The 10,444-nt window shown below is 32.9% G+C and overlaps 1 protein-coding gene across 8 annotated transcripts in view; it reads left to right on the top strand.

Moving 5' to 3' along the window:
- LOC127859301 (serine/threonine-protein kinase DCLK1-like) overlaps positions 1-10,444 on the top strand; it is a 78,998-nt gene that overhangs the window by 66,952 nt on the left and 1,602 nt on the right. For all 8 annotated transcript variants that reach the window (XM_052396556.1, XM_052396557.1, XM_052396555.1 and 5 more), the window contains 4 exons: positions 2,419-2,565; positions 3,832-3,964; positions 4,860-5,027; positions 6,788-10,444. The exon at positions 6,788-10,444 is cut by the window's right edge and continues 1,602 nt beyond it. In XM_052396556.1, coding sequence (XP_052252516.1) covers positions 2,419-2,565; positions 3,832-3,964; positions 4,860-5,027; positions 6,788-7,017 — 678 coding nt within the window. In that variant the 3' untranslated portion in view covers positions 7,018-10,444. The remainder of the gene's footprint in view (positions 1-2,418; positions 2,566-3,831; positions 3,965-4,859; positions 5,028-6,787) is intronic.

Genomic DNA, 10,444 nt, shown 5'->3' on the forward strand with positions numbered 1-10,444 from the left:
CTGTGTTAATTTGACAGTGATTTATTGCCATTTTAAAACAGCACTGTATTGAAACAACATAGCCAGCACTCTTTACATTATACGAGCAAAGCTCATTGGAACATGATCATTGCAAAGAAATAAAGGGGGGGGGTGGATGGGTGGTGGTGCATTACAACTCTGCATAGCATTATAATGTATTATCATGATTTAAACAAAATCATGTTTTGTCATCTGCATTATTGGAAGTCCGATGAAATGCAATCTCAAAATGTAATGGTATTGATTGGTTTGAAACTTGAGTCAACAGTCTCATAGATTTGTTGATTGTGCAGTAGAAACCTATAATCTGGGCGAGTTCTCAAATCCTTCAATGTTGACAGACGTGCCAAAATATATTTTAAGGAATTTAAAGTTTCCTTTTTCCTATTATTACCAGATATCTTGGAATGTATATTGTTTTTATTTTATTTTCAATATTTCATTAATATTTTATGTGTCTAGGCATACTGAGGAATGCGTATTGTTTACAATACATTTTGAATTCATATTGCTAGCAAGTATTTCTGTAACTGGTATTACAAACATTTTCACACATTGTCTATTTAAGTTGACATGTCAATAAACTATAATATATACAGACACTGATTTGTATTGTTGCATCATATTCAAAATGATCTACAATGGTCTGTCATGTTATAAGTAAATTGTCACAGAACTGAAACGCAATACGAAAATAAATTTAAAATGGGAATTGCATTAAAGGCTCTATAATAGAATGTTTATCAGGATTGTTAATAGCTTTTGCTAGATTGTACTATTCACAGTCAAGATTAATGGAGATAAATAACATAGTCAAAATCTTTGACTAAATAAAAGTTTTATATGATAATAAATGAATTATAATAGCATTACAATACCATTTATGGTTTTTAGATTGAACAAATTTGCCTGTTAATCAGTTTGATTGAAGTTTTGTATTTGATAGATTTAATTATAAAGTTCAAAAGAGGAATATGTCTTTCATATCACAAGAATTATAATCATCAGTGTTCAAGTCCTTACGTACACTTTCCTCAGGTCTATAATCATTTAGTTATATATAGACATTACCTTTTATTATAGACATTAGCGTTTTTGAGATCTTCTTTAAATATACTTTTGACAATTATTTTAGAATGTATTGAAACACTTTTATGATACCGAAATTTATCTAGTTGATCTTTTTATTTAAAAAGTTCATATAGATTCACATTGTCCTTTTCTGATTGCTGATGTGGTTCTCAGTTACGCTGAAGGCATTTTGACCATTATAAGCTTCAACATATAACCTTTTGTCTTCCCTGGACATAAATGTTAACTTGCTTGCTGTTGGCTTCCTGTCATAGTTGAATGATTTATTGATATTATTTTGTTGTGTTTTGTGTCCAAAAAAGGGCTTTGGAAAACAACATTTTTTTCTTTATCAACGTGTTGTTAAATTTTTGAAGGCAGCAATTACTCTAAAAACTGTTTCAAGGTGCTATACTATTTGCCATTTTGTTGGTGTCTTCCTAATGCCCTGGTTAAGGTTACCATAATATATCTTCATTTCATTGCTTCTCCTTAGATACTCAGATTAAAATTTCGGCCATCTGTTCAAGGTCATTGTTTAAGATCAATGACCAAGTTCCATAACACTGAACTGCAATTTAGCAGAATTATATCCCTTATTGTACTTCGAAAAATCAGGTTAACATTTTCATCAACAATTCCATGTCTTGAAATAAAACTTAACATGTGTGTTTAGGGTCTAATTATAATCTCTCTCTGACCAAGACCTATTACTTTGACCAGCCTCCATTTGTACTAAGAAAAGTCTATAGATTGTATAAATAGACTACTATATAACTACTCCAAATATTCAACTCCAGACATGTTTTTGTGGTCATAATATAAGGTGACTGAAAAAAAAAACGTCAGTTGTGCAGCGCTGCCTTTGGAGAGCTCTTATTCAGTGTTGGGATGTTTGTATTGTATAGAAAATTGGTCCATTAAGTTACCTTAAATAAGACTAGCCAATTTTAATAATTTTGCCTCATTTTGTTCCTGCAGTTGTATTATTTCATGATTTCTCTATTGTATAGTAATCTTAGGTACAACAGGTTAACAGTTAACCCTTGGTTATAAGTCACATGACATTTCCCATCAGGCCTCATTTCTTTCTATCACACTGAAAACAACAACAACAAACCCACATGTATTCTATTATGTTATGCTGCAGGGAATTTTCAACTTTAGGCATGAAACTATAATTTATGTTTTAGAAACAATAAGCAGATACTTCTGTTTGTTGTTAAGCCGTTTATTAAAATGATGAGACCATCCCCTCCACCTCAGAAAGCAACTAATGAATAAATAAAATATATTTAAGTATTTCACATGTATGCTACGCTGCAGGGTGGAGACCTGTTTGACGCCATCACTCAGAGTGTGAAGTTTGGGGAGGTGGACTCTGCACACATGGTTAAAGACCTCTGTAGCGCCCTCTTCTACCTGCACTCCCGCATCATCGTACACAGGGACTTGAAGCCGGAAAACTTACTGGTATGTAGCCTAGAGGAGGCATCATTAGTGGTGTGTTGCCTCGGAAAATATGGTTGTAAGTAATGTGAAGCCTCCCAGCATTGGACCGTAAGTGATGTTTAGCCCTGACTGAGTATATTAGTGGCTTTAGTTTAAGATGTTGAGCAAAGCTGATTGTGTTGCTGATTTGCTGTTGGTATTAACCGGATCAATTAAACACATCCGAGTCAAAAATATGCAAAGCTATTGAAATTATAGTGGTATTTATTATTTTGTTTCCTCCATGTGTTCTTAATACAAGAGTGGTTATAAAATGAGCCGTAAAATCAGTGGCGATATTTCTGTTTATGTATCATTGTGAAGTGGTATGTACTTGAGTGTTTTAACACTTACACCAGGATGACTTAACCCGTCTATTGCACTTGCTGGAAATTCTACATGTACAGAGTAAGTGAGTGCAGAATGTGCCTGTATAAAAGCTATATAAATGTTTAAGTTACTATTGTGAAACAAATCTGTGTAAGGCTATGCTTTTATCTTAAATGGTAAAGAACGTGACAAATCAAAATTAAATATTGGAAAAAAATGTAAACAAACAATCATTGTCTTTTTTTATTTTTCTCATCCTTATGGAATGTGACATATATTTAATATTTTATTGACTTCCGTGATCTTATCAGAATTTGGTATGTTGAACAATAGATTTATAGCTAAATTATTCTTAACATTAAGTCCTGGATAAGATGTATCCAATTTACAAAGTAATTTTCTTAAGACTTTTACTTAGTTATGCATGAATATATTTGTAAACCAATTCTTCAGAAAGAATTTCAAATGTATTATTGAAAGAAAAAACACGCATATTACAATCATACATCATTGATCTCTAGGATCAGATATTGGAGAACTTAACTCTCCTGACTAGTAGTACATATGAGGCTTGTTCTGTGTAAAGTGGATTTAATGCATGTGTGTAAAGTCTCGTCCCTGAATTGCCATAGCAGCATGTGTGTAAAGTCTCGTCCCTGAATTGCCATAGCAGCATGTGTGTAAAGTCTTGTCCCTGAATTGCCTTAGCCGTAAGCTCAGGCTTATCTGCGACAAAACTTTACACTTTATGGACTTTTAAATGGAGTCTCTAAGTAACAAAATCCAATCTCCATGGACAGCATCATCTCTGATTAGCCTGTATGGAATGCACAAGCTAATCTGGGATGACACTTTTACGCAAATGCATTAGGCCCCATTTTCTCACAGCAAGACTCATTTCCATACTATTTCTGCCAGGTGCACCGTAACAAGGACATGACGATATCTCTGAAGCTTGCTGACTTTGGCCTGGCTATGGATGTGAAGGAGGCCATATACACGGTGTGCGGCACTCCAACCTATGTGGCCCCAGAAATCCTCTCAGAGATTGGTAGGTTCATAAGAGGCGGCACCAAGATTGTTTTTGTGCAGGGCTATGATTTAACATTGAATCATATAGCTATCTGAAAATAATAATAGAGTCAATATATACTGTCATACGATCATACTATCTTATCATAAAATAAATAAGTTTAACTTTTCTTATACTATCTCACAGTCTCGTAAGTGCCTTTTTTAATTTGGAACTTTCACATTATAGCAGGTGACATTGTGGTAGCATTGCATCATGCATTCAGTATAGAGAAATAAAGAAACTTATGTATCGAAACTGAACAAACCATAATTATCTTACATTTTTTGTACAATCTTAATACATGTAAATCATTTTAGTGACTAGTAATTTTCAGACATTCGGGGTTTCATCCATAATTAATGGCTCTAAACTTTGATACAGTTTATTTTGCAATACAATTTTACCAGAAATTCTGCCATGTTTTGCTTATCAACTGACACTTCGATCATGCTTTTTTAAAACCATATTAAGGCCATGAAACCTGGCAGTCCAATGCCACATTACATTTGCGTTATTTGGTGATTAACTATGTATACTAGTAATAGACAATGGTTTTACCCAACAGCTTAAAGTGAAACATTTATACAAGTAATTCATACCATATAGCGTAGTATTTTACAAACACGTTATTCATTTTAACATTGAGGCTATATACATGGCATTTCTGTAGCCTATTGCCTGTGCAATATTTTAGAGTGTCTCTAAATATGCAAACTCTTGTATTAAGTTTGTCTCTAAATTTTTTGACACCTGTATTTTGTTAATATTTTTTGTATCTACATTTTTTTACACAAAATATATTTATTTGTGTTTTCAAGTGTTTAATACTAGATAGAGTAATCATCATATAAGTAATTTTTTTGTTGCCCAGGTTACGGTCTGGAGGTGGACATGTGGGCGGTGGGCGTGATCACGTACATCCTGCTGTGTGGGTTCCCACCTTTCCGAAGCCCCGACCGCAACCAGACAGAGCTGTTTGAGTTCATCAAGGCGGGAGAATATGAGTTCCTCAGTCCCTACTGGGACAACATCTCCTCTAGTAAGAGGGCCCTTTATTTAGGCCTTTTTCCTGGCCATTTTGGCAAAAGAACTCCATTTGCAAACTTTAAGACACAAGTGACGTGAAACCTCAAAAGTTCACATTACAAGCATGCATGTTGGTCAAGATTCCAACCTACCGTAATTACTATATGTTTTCGGACACTCTTAGTTTTCGGACACCCCCTTTTTAAGCAAAAACTATTATTTTTCGTGACTCTTAATTTTCGGACACAAGAGTTTTCGTCCATAATTAATGTCTCTTAGTTTTCGGACAGTATATTTTACAGCGCTATTTTACCAAATTTTGGTCCTGTTTTCGATATCTAATGACACTTTGATCATGGGGTTTTACAACCAGATTAACATCATGAAACATGGCAGGTGCATGCCTGAGGGAAAAAGACCATTACATATGCGTTATTGGGTAAATAACCTTGTAAACCGGTATTAAACAATGGTTTCGCCCGATAGAATAGCTTTACGACAATTTCCAGGGGTAGTGCCAATTAACAGTTCCATTATCTACCGCAATGGTACAACCCCATCTCAGTAATATAACAGTGACAAATACTAAACGCTTCGAAGTGTGATGCACCCTATTGCAAGTTTCACGAACAATGGAAGGTGTTAGACAACAAATATTGGAAATGAACAAACAAAGAATTCATAGTTTGCTTTTGTATTGCGTTAATTACTGGTTCATACTAGCGTGTATCGTTGCATCACATGCCCATCTTTGAACACGTTGGTCAAAGTACAACCTTGTAGTAACTTTCTGTCACATAAATGAAGCATTTAAAATAATTTAAAATGCAGTGCAAACATATATAACTGTAATTAATACTTTGCGGCATGGTATTTTACAAGCACGTGCTATTACCAGTAGTCGTTGATACAATTGTCGCTATTTTGGGACACTTCAATTTTCGACTCTTAGTTTTCGGACACCTGTATTTTGTGAATATTTTTCGTATCTAATTTTTCGGACACGAAAATAAATAATTTTTTAATGTGTCCGAAAACATAGAGTAATTACGATATTCAGAAAATATGTCTGACTTTTCCTTTTTATGTTTTGCATTATCAAGGGCAGCCATGGCAAAATTAATTGTTCTGTATAACCCTTTCCCGCTCAGAAGCAAAGTGAAAATGGCTATATGAAAACAGCATTAACCTGAACAGCCGTCAAGTGACTCGCAGTCTGTTCAGGTTTAATGCTGTTTGCTGCTCAGCAGTATCCTACAGTTGAAAACAGAGGCTTTAAATATTGAATTGAATACGATAGGCATCAACTTTAATTTGATATGCCTAGGAACTATTAACATGTCAAAGTGATACTTCATATGGAAATGGTTGATTTCCAAGATTTTTTGGACATTTTTTTGGAGTTTTTCTGGCCAAATACTGGAAACAGGCTATTTTATTTATAAAGATGGAGGAGTGCACAATTTCTTTGTCTGATATATACTCATGATGTTTAAAGTGGACAGAACATTTATATGCTTAATCCTCTAGTGTTTCATGAAGTCTTCATCTTTGCTTGAAGTTTTTTTCAGCCCATATGTGTTGAAACTATCTCATTTTAATTTATTTCCTTGTTTTGAAGATAAGCATACATTTCTTAGACGAGTTGTTCATATGAGACGCAAATATGTATTATTTTAAGTGAAGCAATTAACCATTTGATTTTATGAAGAATTTCCATATTAATCCTGTTGTGTTTGTATTTTTATGGTAAATACTGTACCAATCTTTCAGGTGCTAAGGATCTGATAGAGCATCTCCTGGTTGTGGACAAGAAGCGACGTTACACTGCTATCGACGTACTGTGCCATCCCTGGATCTTGTGTGGGGGCGACGTATCGGGTATGGATGGGGCGCGCATTGAGGAGCTGAAAAAGACGTCCCGGAAAGAGCTCGAGACTCAGGCCGCTCTCAATCTCGAGTCTTATCAGAAAATGAAGGAGAAGCGTGCTTTAACAGGATGAGTGGTGGCTAACAATTTCGTTTATACGTGGTTGTGACTCTTGGGACTATGTGTGAGGCTTAACACAAACGTTATAGATTTTGTTACTTTGATTAAAAAAATTATATTTTTAAACCGTGATCTTTGTTACTTATAAGCATTAAAGTATTTTTGGACAACTGTTGTACGTTGTAAATAGTCAGTATTTTAATATGAGAATACATGATTGTACTTGTAGATAAATGTTAATATGTTGTTGATAATGATGTTTTGTTTTTATATCACTTTTGTTTTGTAGAGTTATAGTAAAGAAACAATGCTTTTTTTTGCGGGCAATGAAACATACCAAACATTTATTTTTTATACACAGAAATGATGAATCATGTTTAGGAAGGTATCTTTCATTTCCTGCAGTTTATGCACATCATTTTTATAGTAAATTGCTTTAAGGTCTCACCATATCCCGTCCTATTTACAAAAAAAATAGCTGCATCTTAAAATTGCACTTGCAATGTGAGTGATTTTGTTGTTGGTAACTATACAGTTACGACCTGTTAACTCCTTTGTTAATCAGGAATGATAGATTGTATGTTATTAACTGAGATAAAAAATTTGTTTTGCACAAACCAAAGGTTATCTTTGTTGTGGCTGGTACATAGTGTAAATGTATGTCCATTTATTTTAACCTCCGTCCATATTAAATTGTTGCAAATTTTATAGTTATATATATATATATTTAATTATTATTTTTTTACCAGAGTCGTTTATTTTGACTTGTGTAGTTTGTTGTATTTATCACATTTTCTCTGTTACAAACCATTTCCTGTGTAATTGTATAGCTACAATACTAATCATAAAAACATGATTGGGTTTGAGCAATTAGTGTACATAATTCACATGATTTTTACATGCAAAATATGAGTTTGTTTATTTAAGCTCAATTACAGGAACTCTAATAGTTTGACAATAATAATGAAGAAAAAAAAACTCACCTAATTGTAATATTATAAGACCTCTATTAATGGTGGTACTTTCGGCTTCATTTTCATTGTTCTCATAGTTTATAAGTTTTATTATTAAACAGTTGATCCATGGAAAGTACAGATATAGATATCCATATTGTGATACATTCTTTAAGTGTTGTTGTTTAAAACGTGAGCACTTTTCCTTAGTTTTTTCTTTGATTTAATTTGAAATATTAACTTTTTTCATCTATAGTGTTAGTCAAATTGGACCAAAATACGAGTATTATATGACCAGCGTCATGCAATGATGGATCTTATGCCATATTTGGCCAGCTTAGCTCCTTACTAGCCAGTGCAGTCTGGTCAGCAGCTACCCTTTTTGATTATCAGACCACAAATCTTAGTGTGACTTTATTGCACATAGCTAGCTCCTCACTAGACTGCACTCATACATAGGCTATGCTGTCTGCGTATAACATTAGACCCATTTTAGCATGAGGTCTGTGATAGTTTTGTTCATTTTGTTCTAAAAAATTCAAGAATGTTCTTCAAGCTATTTAAATTTTTCCTTTACTAAGTGTTTTCCATTTGTTTTGCTTTGTTGTATTTTTGTGCTAACTTGAAAAAGTGCTTTTAAGAAATGATTTCAAACGGATGATAATTATATCAAACAAATGTTTTCATTCATGGAAGTGTAATTGTTTACATTTCAGTGTTGGCCTACTTGAAATTAAATTATCACATTTATCTCCCTTGTATTGTTCAATTATCAATTTTCTGTGAAGAAATCATGTACAAATATTTAAGATTTTTTCTGCACTATTAATTTTTTGCATGTTTTATTTATTGAAAAGATAAAATGTAATGACATTCATTTATATATTTTATATGTTACCTTTTAAAATGATAAATTTAGCATAGCAAAATTAGCATTGATAGAGGGGAATCAACAGTGTTTAGTCGAATGAAAAAAAAAGGAACATTGAAGCTGTATTAATATGTTTTTTTTCCTAATTCAAAATGTTTGTGGCTTATTTAAGAAACAGAAACACATGTTCAGATGTATTAAAGTAGTAAAAATGAATTCAATAAGTGATAAGAGAATGATAAAAGTTTTACATACTATGCATGGCCAGTAAAAACTTATACATATGATATGAGATGAGAACATCATATTTTGTTGAATTATAAAAAATCTAGAACAAATATTATATTTTCTACAATGTTAGTACTTGCATGTAGTGGTTTAAACAAATAAACTTTGGTCCAATCCCTTGTTCACTAATGAAAGAAATATAATAAACATATACTTTTTCATATGATATGACTGCTTGGGCGTGTTATTATGGTTTTATTGTATTTTTACTATTCGCCCTACGAAGAAGGCAGCAAATTGCATTTGCACTGTCTACCTGTCCGTCTGAACATTAGTGGGGTGTGTGTTAAATTTTCTGCCACAATCATATCCTAGATATATATTGATTGATTTTGAAATAACTTGTCAACCATCATAAGGGTGGCATGTAACACCCGTTTCCCTTCCTTTAAGGTCAAGGTCACACTTAGAGTTCTTAGGTCAAAGTTGGCATTGAATAGCGTCATTTTGACAGAAGCTGAGTTTTGAGACAAAAGTGGAAATTTGGGGGCATCCTTTCACTAAAAACACAAGAAATGTTTATTATCCATAATCATGCTGATTATCCTTATAAAATGGTTCATAAGCCATTTACTTCGTAACAAAATGTATATTTGCATATGGTTACTTACATGAATTTGTAAGAAATAACATGTAGTTGTTTTAATTTGTATGTTACTTGATTGTTAAGCTTTTTGTGATATTTTATTTATTATTGTTATTTCCTACCATTTCTGTGATATTTGACTATTTTTATACAAAGGGAAGTAACTGTAACAGACAGTTAAAAGTTGTACAAAGGGAGTTAATTTTTGCAGGGAATTTCCCAAAATGTGATGAGTGTTTACAATAATGTTTTGTGCTGTCGTTCGTATTTTTTTCTCGTAGAGTGAGCGCACAAACATGACTGTTTGTTTAAAATGATATTTATTTCATATAAAAGATCTGTGTATTACTCTATTGACTTTTTACATTTTTCATGACACAGATTTGATCACTAACTTAAAAACTTATATTTGCAAGAAGAATTTCTATTAGCTTTTAAGATTCTAAATCTAAACTACTTATCGGTTTAGGTTTATAGTTATGTCATGACTGCATTATGTGAGGACTTAAAATATGTTGAGAACATAAAACTGTTTCATTATTAATCAAGACCAGCACTATGTCTTTGTAAAGTGTTTACCTATGGAGTGATATGTCAAAAGTTTGAGTCTCATACTGGGTAGGATCTCATAGGGCTGGTTTCCTTCCCATTAAAGGTTGTTTTGTAGCCTTTCTACCATGCCCGTGATATGATGAAGGACTAATATCTTGATGGCCTTGAATATAATGGGGTTAAAATATTA

Source organism: Dreissena polymorpha, chromosome 15 (assembly GCF_020536995.1).
Source record: "Dreissena polymorpha isolate Duluth1 chromosome 15, UMN_Dpol_1.0, whole genome shotgun sequence".
NCBI lineage: Eukaryota > Metazoa > Mollusca > Bivalvia > Myida > Dreissenidae > Dreissena > Dreissena polymorpha.